The following is a 17,370-nucleotide window of genomic DNA, read 5'->3' on the forward strand; positions in this document are numbered from 1 at the left end:
AACTGCAGAGATCTACAGCTGAGGTGGGAGAGTCTGTCCATAGGACAACAATCAGTCGTACACTGCACAAATCTGGCCTTTATGGAAGAGTGGCAAGAAGAAAGCCATTTCTCAAAGATATCCATAAAAAGTCTCGTTTGAAGTTTGCCACAAGCCACCTGGGAGACACACCAAACATGTGGAAGAAGGTGCTCTGGTCAGATGAAACCAAAATGGAACTTTTTGGCCACAATGCAAAACGATATGTTTGGCGTAAAAGCAGCACAGCTCATCACCCTGAACACACCATCCCCACTGTCAAACATGGTGGTGGCAGCCTCATGGTTTGGGCCTGCTTTTCTTCAGCAGGGACAGGGAAGATGGTTAAAATTGATGGGAAGATGAATGGAGCCAAATACAGGAGCATTCTGGAAGAAAACCTGTTGGAGTCTGCAAAAGACCTGAGACTGGGACGGAGATTTATCTTCCAACAGGACAATGATCCAAAACATAAAGCCAAATCTACAATGGAATGGTTCACAAATAAATGTATCCAGGTGTTAGAATGGCCAAGTCAAAGTCCAGACCTGAATCCAATCGAGAATCTGTGGGCAGAGCTGAAGACTGCTGTTCACAAACGCTCTCCATCCAACCTCACTGAGCTGGAGCTGTTTTGCAAGGAAGAATGGGCAAGAATTTCAGTCTCTTAATGTGCAAAACTGATAGAGACATACCCCAAGCGACTTGCAGCTGTAATTGCAGCAAAAGGTGGCGCTACAAAGCATTAATGCAAGGGGGCCGAATAATATTGCACGCCCCACTTTTCAGGTTTTTATTTGTTAAAAAAGTTTAAATATCCAATAAATTTCGTTCCACTTCACGATTGTGTCCCACTTGTTGATTCTTGACAAAAAATTAAAATTTTATATCTTTATGTTTGAAGTCTGAAATGTGGCGAAAGGTTGAAAAGTTCAAGGGGGCCGAATACTTTCACAAGGCACTGTATATATTTTTGGATTGTGGATCTAATTTTTTTCCTGTAAAAATATGTTTACTTTTATCCATACACTTATAAACTGATGGACTTCCTCCAGTACATTCCTTAATTAATCATCAAAGTATAACATGTACAGTAAATATTTTACCAATGAAAGACAGACGGACAGTTAAAAGCTTATTTTTTCTTCATTTATCAAATAAAAATGTGTACATTGTATTTTATATCAAATATTTATAAAGTGCTTAATAAACATATATAGTTATAATATGTAATTATATATTGTCATATCAGTTGTTTTTGTATGTTGTTGAGGGTGAAGTATTCCTTCAGCAATGTGAAAGCTGTTATTTACATAATGCATACAAGTCCCAGGATGGTAGGCCCACTTCCTGCTCAGGAGGTGGGAGTGTGGCTCTGCTGAAATCATGACAGTGAACAAGTGACACCAGCATCTTCAGAGTGGTCACAGTTGTGCATATTCCAGGATATATGGGAGCACTCCTGCAGAGATGCCTCAGCACCATTGCACTTGAGATTATCCAGCTGGATTGTTCCCGTGCCAGGCCCGAAGAAAGCTTGTACTTGAGCTGCCGTGGCCTCTCCACAGCCCACTTGTTGACACGCAACCTGGGCATCGGGCAGGTCCCAAGCGTCATCACACACTGTGCCCCATTCAGAATTTAGGTACATCTCCACTCGACCCTCACAACGATGCTGGCCACCCACCAGTCTCACCATTCCTGCAAAAAAACAAAGAAAGGTATTGAAAATTCAGAATCTTAACTGTCTTTAACTGTTATTCTAGAGGACAATGATGCAGCTGATTGTGAACTCACTGAAGATAAGTGACCTACCTGCGGTGGGTGGTGGGGCAGTAGTGGTGGCCGCTTCTGTCACTCCAAAGTCACGCGTACTTGTAAATTGGAATTCAAAAGCTAAAAGAAGAAGAGGAAATCAGAGTGATGCTTCTGCTCAGGAAATATCAGACCACAAACACATTAGCAAGGCTCTCTTCTAATTACCCTGCTGATCAATAGAGAAAGCCTATTTACTTCCAAGGTTTCTTTCAGAAAATAATACAGACACACTTTGCAGAAATAATTTCAGCAACTGTAATTGCATTTTTGTAATAGTTTTAGTCCTTATTGCCTCCATGCATAAATGATGTCCTCTTTGCTTATTCTAATTACCTACTGAAGGAAAAAATTACTCAAAACGACTACAAACTGCTTCCAACAGAGAACAAATGTATGATATTTTCCTATCGATGTAAAACCAAGAATTTACTGTATAAATAGCAGCAAGTCTATGTGTGCATTTGATTTAGCCTTAAAGGAGTTAAATTTGGCCTGCAGGCATGCAATGACGCTGATGTGCCTTGACTCATCCACTGTATTTTTTATGCTCTCTGGGCTGTCTCCTCCTCAGAGTACTACAGTCATGCATTGCGACTGGACAGCTCAGCAGGGTGGGCATATATGACTAGATAAAGGGAAAGTATGAGCTTTATGTGTAATTGATAATTTAAGATAGATGCTTATGTGACTATAGAGACAGATATTCCCTATGCTCGTGTTATGAATGTATGTCTAATGAAGCCCGGTTTAGCCCCACATGAAGCAAAGTCAAGTCTTACATGCACAGATAACTCCAGCATCCTCATGATGGCCACAGTTGTGCTGACCCCAGCCCAGATGAAAGCAGTCGGGTAGCTCAGCTTCGTCGCCATTACATTCCACGTTGTCCAGCAGGATCGGACCTGAACCATAGCCGAAGTAGGCCTGGGTCTTGGCAGCAATAGGTGGGCCACAGCCAAGCTGCTGACACACTACTTTTGCATTGGGCATGGTCCAATCATCATCACACACCGTCCCCCAAACATTTTTGTAGAGGACCTCTACACGACCCTGGCAGCTACTGTTCCCATTCATCACACGAATAGTTGGGTTGCCTGCATAGAAATAAACAGACAGTTACCTTATTGCAAATTTACAGTAGAAACTATATCTTTTCTTTTGTATTCTGAATGAGTGATATCTGCATAAAATGCAATAATATTCTCTTAAAGTATCCAATTTTAAAACAGTGAATTTGTGTTTATCAAGCAGAAATCAGTAAAACATCGTTACGTTTTGTCTGGACCGTTGTGGTAACAGTTGTTGTTGTACTTGTTGACTCCGTGACTGGAACTTCGTCTGTTGCTGGAGGGAAGATGAAAAAGCAAAACTGTGTGATGAATCAATGCACCAGACTACCTGTTCGTAACTACCATGGCAGGGTTTGTGCGCTGAACACTTTTCCCACCATGTTTTGTGACACTGAGGTGAAGCCCATTTGGAGACAACGGGGGAGAAATGGCTCTCTCTGTTGGTCATTTGGCAAAAATGCACCTTTCATCTCTACTGAGGAAAACATCCTGCACAAAAAAACTGGACATGCTGGTACAAAGGACTAATAATCAATTTGTGGTTGCTAGCACACACAGAAACACAATCTGTAGTGAAAAGTATGATTTTACCTTGAGTGTCTACTGTTCCACTGAACCCCTTCTGGTTTGTAGTTGCTATAGGCGGGTTGGTAGTGGATCCTGAAGTGGGCAGAAAATTAAAATTAAATAGCTTTTAAATGTACAAAACATCTTCTGCTTTGTAAATTTCTGCTTCTGTTTGTTGCAAGCACTGATACTGATACCATAAACTAAAATGTTATGTTAAATTTTTAGTTTATCTATAAAAGCTTAATACTATTTTTTCAGCAACTAATTATCACTGACATTATTGTCACAGTAAATAATGTAGAAATTAAATCCAAACAATCACAATGATAAATGTCATGTTTTTTATCCATGTTGGTGTGTTGTGAATGATAATGTCTGACTGTCTGGCCCACCACTTAGATTAAGACTGAAATCTTCCAACAACAATTAGATGGATTATTGTTTAATGTTGTGCAGCCATTCGTGGTCCCCAGAGGATAACTCCAACTTCTTTTCTGATATTTCCTCTTGTGCCATCATGAAGTTCACTTTCATAGTTTATATAATTTGTTTTTTAGTCCTTATTTAACAGTTTCCACAAAAACAGACAAGAAATTAGGGAAAGAAGTCAAGGGAATGACATTCAGCAAATGGTCCGGATCTGGGAATCAGAGTACTCAGCGATTGGATCGCCACAGGTTGTCATGAAATTTGTCCAGATTGATTTGAAGACTGTCCAAATGCCCCTAAACATTTCACAACAAGTGACATCCCCATCATTTCTAGCTGTAATTCACTACCATTTCAGTACTTATTTACAAATGGCTTTTCATTTTGAAAAGACATTCCAAAAAATCATTGTGCCTAAATTTTGTGTTTTCATTTACATAAATTCACAGAAATATTGTAAATGAATGCAGAAAGGGCACAAATAGCTGCATAAAAATCACCAGAATGCAGGAAACTAAGTGTTTAATGCTCCAAGCAGGGGTCCCGGCGTCCTCCTTGAGACTCCTGCTCAACATTTCCCTAAATATTCAAATATAATCTAAGTCCTCAGTAAATTGCGATTGTAAAAATTGTAAGCATACCTGCTTAATGCCAAAATGTTAACATTCTTATGAGTACCACATTGGAATTAGCATTTAGCTTAGGGTACCACTAGAATTCAGTGTAACCTGACACAGCTGCTGGAATGGTGGCAGATTAGTGTGAATATACTTGTTGAGATAATATTTTCTCTTGTACATCGGTTCTCCTGTGCCATTATGCATGACATGACTGGGATCAGCATACCAGAGCAGGTGACCCCAGCGTCCTCATGGTGGCCACAGTTGTGTTTGGCCCAGCCCAGGCTTCTGCATTTTGTCAGGTCCGGTTCAGTGCCGTAACATTGGACATTGTCCAGGAGAATCAAGCCGGTACCGTAGCCAAAGTAGGAGTTGGTGTGTGCATAAATGGCACTACCGCAGCCAAGTTGTTGACACACCACCCAGGCATTGTTCATTTGCCAGTCATCATCACACACTGTTCCCCATTTTCCTTGGTAGTAGATCTCAACCCGGCCCTGGCAGGCGTTTTGTCCATTCACCAAACGGATGGTGCCATCTCCTAAACACAGGGCGAGAGGGAAGGATTTATAGTGACTGTTGCTGAATACATCTTTCTATATAGAACATATTTTTAGAGTCTGTAGGTTTTTATTAGAATCTCTCATCAGTTTGGGTCTATCAAAGTAAATGGTGACTGCTAGGATTTATGCTTGAATGTGTGCTGAGGACAGAAGAAATGAGACACTGGTAATGAGAAAGGAGAAAGGTGTGGGCGTTACAATACACACTGTGGACCCAGAAAACAAAACTGATGCTGGATAGTCAAGTGAACATCTGATATTGTACCAAGCACAGATGTTGTCATTTTATGCCTCGTCCACACAAAAACACAGACAATAGAGATTCTCATGTGTCCATCATTTAAGAGAACCGTGAATCTGCTAGACTTCCCTACATCCCCAGGGGACTGCATGACTGCCACCACGTAGTAGCTAGATACGTCACTTGTAAACCAAATTAGATTCTGCTCTGGTCTCTCATGATCCTCTTGGGATTTAGGGAGAAAAACAACGGGCAGCCACAACAAAGGCAAACCCAGCAAACAAAAAGGATGACCTGGAACTCAAGAGGCCTTTGGGGTGTGTTGTACAGTCTCCTTGAAGTGTGCAAAAGACACTTCCCACTGCATTGGTATGTCTTTGATGTTGTCTAAAAGCTTCAAAATAATATATCATCTAAACTGAATTTTGATATACTTTGTATTCATTCTGTTGTTTTATGAAGATTTCTGCATTTTGGACCCAACACAATGACAAAGTAAGTCATCTTTCATTATTTGATTAAAACCTGCCCTTCCATTTTGTGATAACATCTGGCATGCCACCTGTCAGCTAAATCTCTGTATGTTTCATCCCAGACCATAAAAACCCTGTTGTCAGAGAAATGCTGGTCTCAAGTTAAATGTGCAGCATTTTCTAGAGTATCCTATATGGTCTGTATTTTAAGATATATCATCATCAAAATATGCATCAGAATGAGATAAGCATACAAACACTGTGTTGTACTTATTGAGGATGGAGACAATGCAGCATCTGTCCTGAAAGCTTTATGCAAATCAACCTGGCATGAGTCCATTTTTGCAGGTGGCAGATTAATTTAATCAGCTGTGCTCGATGAAGATTAATTCCAAACACAGGTGTAGTTTGTCTCTCAAAGTCAAACGCTTAGACCTGCAATAAAAAATTTGTTTGACTCTATGACTGCAGCTGTTAAAAAACATCGCCATATTATCAGTTGCCAGATCACACATCCTTCAGAAACTCAGTAACTTTTCCATTTATTTAAAGACATTTTTCTTGCTACGTGATGAATGAAGTCCAATATTTGCTGGTAAAATTTTGGCTCTTTAACTAATACCCAGTGTATAAAACAACATGATTTAAACTTCTGTCCTCCGCTTCAATTGCGCTAAACAGTGATGTGCACCTCCCCAGAAATACAACTGTATGTAACCGTAGTGACTGGTCAGCTTGGTCGCAATATAGTGTTTAAAATGGCTGTGACCAAACATGGCAATATGAGAATGGATAGAGTAAACCAAAACCCAAATGATAAACTGAAAGTTGCTAAGAAACTCCACAGAGCTGAGAAGAAACACAGTTTTGGTTGTCACTGTTCTGTGGGTTCTTTATTACTGTGATAAATAACCCACAGAGCTCATTTGCATGCAAATGGCTTTGTGATCCACTGAATGCAAACTGATAGCTTTAAATATGAACAGACACAAACATTTCAGTAGTCAGGAACATGGAAAGTTTGCTATACACATTTTCAAGTTGTCCTGTGGTTTCACTGTGGTCTAACTTTTTCACATGGACCCTAGTTTAAAATCTTAAAGTTTTAATATGTGTTAGTGAAATTTAGCCATCTGTTTTTATGTTTTTCTTCTTTTAAGGATTAATCTATCCCTCTCACATTTCAAGTTGGTAGAGGATGAGTCTCATTTTGATAAAGGCAGAGAATACTTACGTAAACCAGAGTTCTCCTGTGGTGGTGTGGTGGAATCCTCAAAACCTCTAGATCCCAGCGTGGCATTTTCTAGCAACCAAAAAAGAGGGCAAATCTCAGTAAGTTTGTCCTCTTTTTCTTCCAAGAAAACATCATTCACGACTACAACTACAAATGGATATAAAGGCTTTACCTTTGCAGGTAACACCCACATCCTCATAGTGGTAACAGTTGTGGATGCCCCAGCCCTGACTATGACATTGGCTAAGGTTTGTTTCATTTCCTCTGCAGTCCACATTGTCCAACATGATGCGCCCTGTGCCTTGTCCAAACGAAGAGGTGCTGCCCATTGTTGCGGCCAGTCCGCACTCCAGCTGACGACAAATCACACTGGCATCCACCATGTCCCAGTCGTCGTCACACACTGTGCCCCATGAGCCATTGTAGCCCACCTCCACTCTACCTTCACACCTGTTACGTCCATTCACTAGTCGCACTTCGGAGAGACAAGCAGATAATATCAGTGAGCCTTTCGCTCTGTCAGATTTATTTAACTTGCAGTGAAAGGTGAGGGTGTTCAAACTGGTTGTAAATGTGCCACCAAAGGTTCATGAAAGCTCTACTGTCTAAGGGACATTTTGATAACTTGCCTGAAAAAAAGGATATAAAGAAGATGGACTGTCATGCTCTAATGTAATAACCATTAATGGGAAGAAAAAAATCCTCCTTGAATAATCCTACCAAGTTAAGGCACACAATAAGCCACATGACTCCTTGGAAGAGAGTGAGATGGATGCAGGAGGGTGGGAAGTTAGATAGCAAATAAGTAGGGATTAGGGAAATGGAGACTTGGGAAAGTGACCTTGTTTAAAGAGCCCCAGGCACTGCTCTGCCTCCTGTACTCTCTTTTACTGACACACTGCCAGACACTGATAGGTTTTCAGGATGCAGATATGTTTTCAACTGAACATAAATGCTTTGGGCAGGTGAGGAGATGGATGTGGATGTAGCTGTATAGCTCACACTTACCTTGATACGGCGTCATCACTGGACTTTGCTTGCCATCAGCTGAAACAAGAGGGAGGAGGGATATGGGAGAGAAAGCGAGAGAGTATGGTCAAATGATTTGTTGACAGGCTCTTCTTGGCCTTCCATAGTTACTGTACTCTATATCTACTATATCCTTTTTCCTGTAACACTAGACACAGACTGACACCACAACAGGAGGCCTTTTCAGGCTGTAGCAGCTACAATAGAAATATCCCACCTGTGGCTTTGTTTGGGTTTCTAGCCATGTTAGCCGCATGTAAGAAAAGAGAAGTCAACAACTATTGGATGGATTGCCATTCAGTTTTGCACAGACATTTGTAGTCATCATTAAATTTGATGATCTTCCTTTGTGGTGCAAAGTGTTCTCAAGAGCTTTTGGATGGATTGCAAATGTGGCGTACACATCCATGTTCCCCAGAAGATGAATAGTAACTTTAATTGTATTGTTCCTGTAGCAACACTGTCAGATCAGAATATCGGCTTGTCCAATACTTGAGGTTCTGACCAAATACTATCTATCCATTCATTTTCTCTGGCTGCTTTATCCCATGGAGGGTTGCAGGAGGCCAGGACCACTCTGTCCCCAGTGTCACCTAACTGGTCTGTGACCAGATACCAACAAATCAAATTATACTGGCTTCAGCTGTGCTTTGTGTTGCCCTCCTCCTGGCTGCTAGCAGAGTAGAGAGTGCAACTTTGATTTTTTTTTAGATCTGAGGGCAGTTTTTGACATGTAGAGCATGCAATTTTAATCGAACATCTCAGAACTTGGGCTGGGATCAGGGACACTGCACTTGATTGGTTTTACTTCTATCTTTTAGACATAGCCTAGTCAGTCGCCATGGTAATCATTCCTCCTGTTGAGCTCCAATTACCTGTGGTGCACCGCAAGGTTCAATTTTATGTCGAATTTTATTTTCTATTTATTTACTCCCTAATGGTATTTAATCCAACATCGAGATGTGTCTTTTTATTTTCCTGCAGATGACACACAGATATACCTTCAGCTGAGACCTGCTGATCCAGGAGACCCAGCTGCTGTTTTAAATTGTCTCAATGGCATTAATTGTTGAGTGGCTCACAACCTTCTTCAACTAAACAAATCTTAATCTGAAATATTACTTTTTTAACCCTCTTATCATACACAGCAGTCTCACAGCAACAATGTTGGCCCATTATACACCAACTTAAAGCCTGTTACCAGAAATCTTGGCTTTTTATTTGATCCAGACCTCAGTATTGCTATCCATATCAAAAAGGTTATCCAGTCTTGCTTCCTCCAAATCAGAACAATCTCCGAGATTAAGTCGGTGCTCTCACACCCAGATCTGGCAAAACTTGTGTATACATTCAGTACTCCAACTCCTTCGTTTCTGGCATTCCCGAAAAATTCATCTATCACCTCCAACTTGTCCAAATCGCAGAAGCTGGGTTTCTGACCGGTTGGCTTCCCTCCACTGGCTTCCTGTCCATTGTAATTGATTTTAAGATTTTGCCCTAAGCTACATTTGTCATCTGTTAACCCCTTATGAACCTGCTGATAGCCTTAGATCCTCAGGTGGATCTATGCAGGTCGTTCCAAAGTCGAGGCTTAAATCTAAGGGTGACCGAGCTTTCTCCATCAGGGCCTCTTGGCTTTGGAATAACCTCCTGAGGTGACAAAGCTTGTGGAGCCAATAACTTCTTTTAAATCATTTCTTAAAACCCACTTTTTAGACTCGCTTTTATGTGAAGTTTACTTTTAGCTTTAAATAGTTTTAGTGTTGTATTCTGTATTTATGTGCTATTTACCTGTTTGTTTTAAATCTTCCCTCTTGCTGTATTTAAATTTTAGTTGCCTAGTTCTTTGGTGTGATGTCATCTTTAATTCTTAATTACTCCGCCAAGGAAAGGCGGAGTTATGTGACGGTGCATTTGTCTGTGAATCTGTTTATCTGTCTGTATGTGTAAAACATTACTCAAACACGGACTAACAGATTTGGATGAAATTTTCAGGGAAGGTCAGAATTGACACAAAGACCACTTCATTACATTCACAGTGATGCGGCTTTTAATCTGGATTCACAGCTTTGTTAAGGATTTCCCATTGGCTTATTCCATCCCAAAACACCAAATATTCAGGAAAGTGGTTGCAGCACCATCTTCAATTTTACTGTGGGTGCTGGTGGTGGAAGATCATGATAAAAACGCTTTGTGTGCAAAATTACAGGCATCTACTCCCAGTAGTTTTTGAGTTATGGCATTTTCAAATTTTAATAATTCAGGCCAAAATGCCCTCCCCCCAGTCCTCGCCTGGAATTCTAAGGTTTTAAAACGGTTATATCTCTGCTTCTGGGTATCACAGAGACTTGAATTTTTTTTCTCCAAGCTCTCTACATGTTGGTGATGTCCTGGAAACAACACACACACTCAGGAGAAGTCTCTACAGAGCAGGAGGGCTTGCCCAAAATGTATAAATTATTTGTAAAAACCACTCACGAGTAGGGTTAAGGGTGTTAAAAATACTAGAAATCCTACAGATTAATGTCTTAGCACCATTTAGTAATGCTCTAGACCAGACTGTCTTATAACTTTTACAGGGGGAGCCCTCTAGGCACAATATTTAGAGAGATATGGACTGCTGAACATTGCCCCCCATGAAAAGTGCCTAATTTTCAAGGACCCTGAAGTCAATGTAGCACAGGTGGTAGAGATCTGTAAATTTTGGCTTGTAGTCTGGATCCAAGGATTTGTTAAATAATTAATTAAAGATAATTATGGCTACAAGTAAGCACTACGTCAGCTGCCTGCTGATGACACATCCTACTAAAAATCAACCATTACTGACTTACCAGGACTTATTCGTCAGAAATTATACAAGGAGCGATTGATTCAGTTATGGGGGTGTTTCTGAGTCCCATCAATTCCCACTGCCCACAAACACATTTGGGTCACACGATTCGGTATCGGTACATCACGTAACAAAAGCATTACGCACACCTTGGCTCAGTGCAAGGTAATTTTTTATTAATTATTTAATCCGTCAGAAATGATACGATGACTGAGCAGCCTTGGCAGAGTACTGCGCTCTCTGAGTGCTTTTTGTTGTTATTATTATATTGGTCGTACAAGGACGGGTTGGTGCCTAACAAAGTCATGGTACTCCATACTCCCGTGGTAATCTGTAAAGGGTTCCCTGGGGGACGCCATTTAAAACCTTCTCCATGTCCTCAAAACACATGTGGACTGGATGGACAAACTCCTCAGCAACTCTGCCAGACTAACATTTAGTTTGCTTTAACTTTAGAGTTAGCAATACAATAAGTTAAACCAGTTAAGACACATTTTATGCAAAACATGAAAGGACCATGTGTCTCAGGTGTGAGGGTTTTGATGCAACATGTTTTCCCAAGAGCCCAACTGGAAATAAAGAGCATTCTAGCGTCTGAAGGGTAATATCTCAAATTTCAACAACACACAAAGACACCAAAGACATGCTTTTCAAAATCATGACAACCAATGTGGGTCAATTCAAATGCTTCTCCACTTTGTGAGTGACACTGAAACATGAACAGTAGGTATGTAGATACTTTAGATTTGTGAATACATCAGTTTACAGTTTCACATGCAGGTGACACTCAGACTTATAAAGATCATAAAAGTAAATTGTGATCAACATGAATATTACTTACTGGATACAGCCCGTCTGCTTACTTTCATGTCTCCTGAAATTAAAATACAAAAAGATTAGCAAGGCATAAATTTGGACAACTATTAAAAGATCAATCAATAGGCTAGTGTCAGCACATTTAACCGTTGAAGTTCTCCCTGTACATTTGCTGATCAAGTGAGTACGATTGATCCTGGCTCGCTTCAAAACAACTTCAGGGCTTTTAGCCAGCTGTGACTGGGGCAGACAGTAACTATGGACACAAAAGGACACATCTACAGGGAGTTCACTTGCTGGTACGCCCGGTTCCTCAGCATTATTACTGCCTCACACATGTGTTGAAGTACTGACACACAAGAAATCAGCTCATGTGTCATATTATGCTTCAGTTTATAACTGTAGCAATTGTTTCTCTGAAAATATGGAAAATCTCAATGGGAATTTTGTCAATAGGACGCAATGTTAATGGCCCTAATTTAAATGACAGATAGAAAGGGCCATCATAATTTTTTTCAGAAACAGGAACACTTGAACTTTATAGTATACTCATTTTCCATACATATTTCACATTGCTACATTTCACAATGATAACACACTACAAATATAAATTAGAAAGTGTCCTTTTAGATAAAAATAGAAATGTAAATAAGACTAAAGGTGTAGACTGTCTGACTATCGCTACCCCAACATCTGTTATCTCTTTACTAAATTACTGTTGTGTCATTGTAAATGGCCACCTTTTCACTAATCACATGCAAAGTTCTGTTAGTATACATTCAGGTAAATAAAAGAAGTGGCCTGGACCTGTTGCACTCTTTGGACAGTCTCAGAAGGCATCACTGGCCCTCATCCAGACACACTCACCAAGTCGCAGCAGAACACTGACAGCCACCAAGATGAGGGACCCCAGCAGGGACACCAGGAGCCAGACGGCCGGGTTCCAGCACCTGCACACGCTCTCCACCACACGCTGACCTCGCATGGCTGCCTGGCTGACCATCCGTCTGCAACACATAAATACACACACACTCTCAGTCACTCTCATCATGCTGCCCAAAGTCCTCAGCTGGATGAGAAACTGTATGGAACAGACCCGAGTGTTTTCTACTACTACAAAACAATCGCTCTTTTTCATTCCTGGTTCAGAGTAACCTAATTATAGCATTGGATTGTTTTGCCCGATGGAGCCTGCAGCTGTTGTTATTGTGCTGCAGTAGATATTGATGGTAGTCTGAGGTCAGAGCTTGGAAAATGGAAAGTGTGTAGCTAAAAAATAAATCGTTTCCAAAGATCACGTCGCACATCCCTCCCTATGGTCAGAGAGCTGTAGGGAAGTTCTAATGGTGAACACTGACCCAAACTTCCCAGATATGAGCAACCAACTGTTGATGCTGTTGCCAATGAAAAAAAACCCCAAAAAAACAAGAACAGGGTTGAGTTACATCCCTGTTTTATAAGCACAAAATGGCCACCGTGCTCCAACCTGGCAGCAGGGTGAGGCTTGTGAGGTCTGGTAGTCTGGAGCAGGGAAGTTTAGTTTGTGAGCATCATCAGCAGCTGTGGAAGGCTTGTGTTACAGACAGAGCCAGACACCTGTGTCACTGTTTTCAAGGGGATTTTCCTTCAGACATCGAATATTGGGATTCACTGACAATCACTCAGTAATCAGAATTAGATAGTATTGTGGCCAGACACTGAATACCCTGCATTCTTCTCATCTGAAAAACTTACATGAATTACATTTATCTAATACTGTAAAATAATTCAAGATGCTCATTCTCTAAGAACCTTTAAAAAGGGACATTTTAACTGACCAGAGAAATGCAATATGGTAATAAAATATACATGCACAGCAAAATTAAATTTAAACTTTTAAATATGCGTGAAAGATGTGACTTAAAATATCAGGTTAAATTGATTAAATATCTTAGTTTGTTTGACTTATATTTGTCTTAAACTGCTTAACTGGTTGTTTGAACTTGCAAATCTGTGTCAGTTTAATTAAAGTAGACTGCAGAGTAAACATTTATCTTTTAAGTTGTTTCATTTGTTAATAATTAATTAACTCTTTTAGGGGCTCTTTGAACATCTGTTTTTACTGAACTATTGTGGCCTGAAGTGTTTTCCATCAGTTTTTCAGTTTGAAGAGTTCATTCTTCATTTAACGGGAAGAACTTGCTGCTGATTTCCAAATTTCATGTCTTCATTTAAAGCAAATGTCCAAGAAACAAATTAAAGAGTGTTGGTAGCAGCATGTGGTTGTTTGTCCCTTTGCTCATGCAGAATTCTCTCCTGACCTTACACAGGAATGTGTATTAGGGGATGATGAGGGGAGAATTTGATATTGGCCCCTCGAGATAGTGGACATTCCGGGCCCAGGGGGCACAAAAAGACATTTCTGCTTTCTGTGGTCCCCATCGTCAGGCATAAACGCTGCTTCCTGCAATCTGTCACTAGAACCCTCCAAAACGCTTAGGCACCTGATGACACTGCAGGGGCACCTCTCATCTCCTTGGAGAGCAGGAGGGAAGGGAAACATGGGGGATGTTAAAATATTAAGCCACTCTACTGTATACATACTGTGATTTTCAGCTGGTAGAGGTAAATTTACCTTTGTGGGGCAGCAAGAAAACACTTAAAAGTACAGGAATGGCTTGAGACATTTACGTTTTCATCCAGGGCACGTCATTACATCGTGTGAAAAGGTGCAGCACAGAAGGCCAAAGGCCCACAGAGAAGTCACTGTACGTCCAATTGGGAGGTGGGATTTTAACACCAGCACAGCGCTGGAGAACCATGGCTGTCTCATTTGCAGACTGTACCAACAAACCACTCGAAACTCTGGGACAAATGGCTCAGTTATGAGGGATGAAAAATAATCTAGTCCCCAATGTTATGTTTTTCAATACTCCATTCATGGTGGGATGTAGCGCAGATCCGCTGGGGAATAATGTTGCCTTTTGTGTCGGTTCTGCTTCCCCTCCCTTCTCACTTCCCTGTGCTGAGAAATAGCTGAAAGATCTCAGCCCACAAAAATACCCCTTAATGTCTGAGATAAAGCAGAGAATAACACTGTCAGTCCCTTTTACAGAGAGAATTTGAGACATTTAAACAGAATCAGTACATTTGTCAGCATGTAATCTGACCATATGAGCAAAATTTCTTTGGATTTTGTGACACAATTGAAAAGAAGAAAAATATTTCGGAAATCATGTTCAATAACAGTAGAAAATTAGAATTAGCATTAGTATTTGTCAATACAATAGTACTTCAATTAATCTGACTTCATATGATCTCAACTGTTCCCAACAGTACCATAAAGTAAGAACATCTTACACATGTGTTTCTGTAGGTCAACACTTTTACATTGTTATAAATGCACAGTTATACAGAAACAATTTCAGTGACAGAAAAAAGGCAGATTTAAAATAATTACCATCTGTTGATTTGTCACAGAGCCATGTTCATGTTAAAAATTAATCTTAAAAAATCACTTAAGCAAAGCAAAATAACAAAATACTTCATGAAAAAACAATACATACCTGTTGTAAAAGATTTATCTTAGCCACAATAAAAAGTAAATAAAAGTGAAATAATTTCCACTTTGCCACCAAAAAAATTAAAATCTGGGCTCAATAGCAGGCAGGTTAATTCCACAAGTCACACAGAAAATACAAAAGTTTGCATAGAAATGGAGGCAAGAATGTCAGAGTATCCAGCGCTACGTGTTTTAGGTCTTTCATCTCCTTAACCCCGCATGATTATAAGTACCTGGCTTCAGTGACAGAGGTTACGTAAAACAATAAATACCAGAACATTGTATGTTAATAATCTAACGCCCTGTACCTGTCTATGCTTAAAAGAAGAAGGAGGGCAAGGGGAAAAAGACAAAGACAATGAAAGCTAACCCTTTACTGGTACCCCTGCATCTCCAGTTTCAGGTAGCGCTCGCAGAAGGTGCGGTCCTGATCATCCCTGCACACACAAACAGAGACCAGGCTGTGGCTGAGGTCCGGTATCTGTGTTGGTGAATAGGACTCTCCCACACAGCGGTGCTCTACAGCAGAGGACTGTACAATTATGAGGCAATGAAGGTGATGAATCAGAAAGTGGTGCATAGTCGTCCCGAGAGACTATCAGTCTAATTTTCATGTGTTACCAAAAATGATCACCATGTGCTTCCTCTAAATAAATATTCTTACAACTCTTCCTTCTCCACAAATTACTGCTGCCTTTGTAGTATTTCCAAAGTATTCCAGTAAGTGGTTTCATGTGTCAATACAGTTATACTTCAGACACCTAGAATAATCTATAGCTCTTTCAGTTGTATGACAAGTAGAAGCCCAGGGCCTCTCTCAATCATGCAGCAGACTAATACTAATTGTTTCAAACACTAATCCTTCCTGAGCTGTGGAGAAACATGCAGGCTGTCCATAGCCATTGTTCAGGTTTTCAAGGAAAATTCAGAATTCCTTCCAAGGTGTCATCCCAATCTGTAGCTGAGCCAATTATAGGGATTCTGTTACACTAAGCTAATTTTCAGAGCCTTCTGGACAGGATTAGAAGACACAATACCACACACAAAGCTAAATATTTACTGGTAACCTAATTGAATCAAAACTTGTGCTATTTTTTGTGTGCTTGAACATTTTTAGGTAGGAATCAAACCAATATATATATGAAAATGAATGTATTTTTCGGTTAGAAAACAGAATAGGTGTAGCAATGAGTACAGAGGCTATAGTATGATATTCATACAAAATAAACCAGTACAGGGGACCATTAGCACTAGCTAAATACACTGCCTGGCCAAAAACAGTCGCACACTCTAATATTTTGTTGGACTGCCTTTAGCTTTGAGTATGGCACTCATTCACTGTGGCATCGTTTCGATATGCTTCTGCATGTCACAGCGTTTATTTCTGTCCAGAGATGCAGCAATTTTCACCAAGATCTCAATTGATGATTGAAGAGTCGGGCTGCTGCACAAAGTCTCTCTAGAACATCCAAAGATTCTCAATGGGGCTGAGATCTGGACTCTGTGGAGGTCAACCCCGTGTGTGAAAATGATGTCTCAAACCCCCTGAACCACTCCTTCACAATGTGAGCCCATGAATCCTGGCATTGTCATCTTGGAATATACCCGTGCTATCAGGGGAAGAAAAACTCCACTGATGGAAAGACCCATTGAGTATATCCAGGTAGTTAGCTTACCTCGTTCTTTGGGAACATAACGTTGCTGAACCTGAAGAACTCCAGATCATAACCCTAAAACTCAAAGGCTTGTAGGCACTAGGCTTGATGAATGCATGGCTTCATCTACCTCTCTTCTTATGAACCCATCACTTTGGAACAGGGTAAATCTGGACTCATCAGACCACATGACCGACCACATTTGTTCCTCAAAGACGGTTTCACCACTAGCCTTCCAGGTTTTAATGATGCGTTGGACGGTTCTTAACCGGATTTTAGTAATTTTAGAAATCTCCTTAGTTATTTTCTTTGCTTGATGCAGGCCAATAATTTGACCCTTCTGAGACAGATTAACATCCTTTCCATGACCACAGGATATGTCTTAAGAAATGTTTGTTTTTTGTATTTAGCCTTTATTTAACCAGGTCGGTCCTGTTGAGGTAGAATGGCATCTTTTTCAAGG

General features: G+C 40.4%; 1 protein-coding gene across 1 annotated transcript; it reads right to left on the reverse strand.

Annotated features, from left to right (window-relative positions):
- Positions 1-1,202: 1,202 nt before the first annotated feature.
- LOC110959218 (scavenger receptor cysteine-rich domain-containing group B protein) lies at positions 1,203-12,714 on the reverse strand. The gene is made up of 9 exons (XM_051937920.1): positions 12,579-12,714; positions 11,733-11,769; positions 7,209-7,552; positions 7,037-7,105; positions 4,752-5,066; positions 3,109-3,180; positions 2,616-2,930; positions 1,834-1,914; positions 1,203-1,719 (listed from the first exon to the last, which is right to left on the reverse strand). The coding sequence occupies exons 1-9, from the start codon at positions 12,712-12,714 to the stop codon at positions 1,403-1,405; spliced, it is 1,686 nt and encodes a 561-aa protein (XP_051793880.1). The 3' UTR covers positions 1,203-1,402.
- Positions 12,715-17,370: the final 4,656 nt, after the last annotated feature.

The sequence above is a fragment of the Acanthochromis polyacanthus genome, chromosome 17, assembly GCF_021347895.1.
Source record: "Acanthochromis polyacanthus isolate Apoly-LR-REF ecotype Palm Island chromosome 17, KAUST_Apoly_ChrSc, whole genome shotgun sequence".
Taxonomy (NCBI): Eukaryota; Metazoa; Chordata; class Actinopteri; family Pomacentridae; genus Acanthochromis; species Acanthochromis polyacanthus.

Bases quoted from the DNA above. Each gene is read 5' to 3' on its own strand.
- LOC110959218 (XM_051937920.1), bottom strand. From the start codon at position 12,714: ATGGTCAGCCAGGCAGCCATGCGAGGTCAGCGTGTGGTGGAGAGCGTG. The intron at 2,931-3,108 runs GTAACGATGTTT...ATTTCTATGCAG, and splicing joins CACAACGGTCCAGACAAAAC to GCAACCCAACTATTCGTGTG. The intron at 1,915-2,615 runs GTAAGACTTGAC...TTCTTCTTTTAG, and splicing joins TGCTGGAGTTATCTGTGCAT to CTTTTGAATTCCAATTTACA.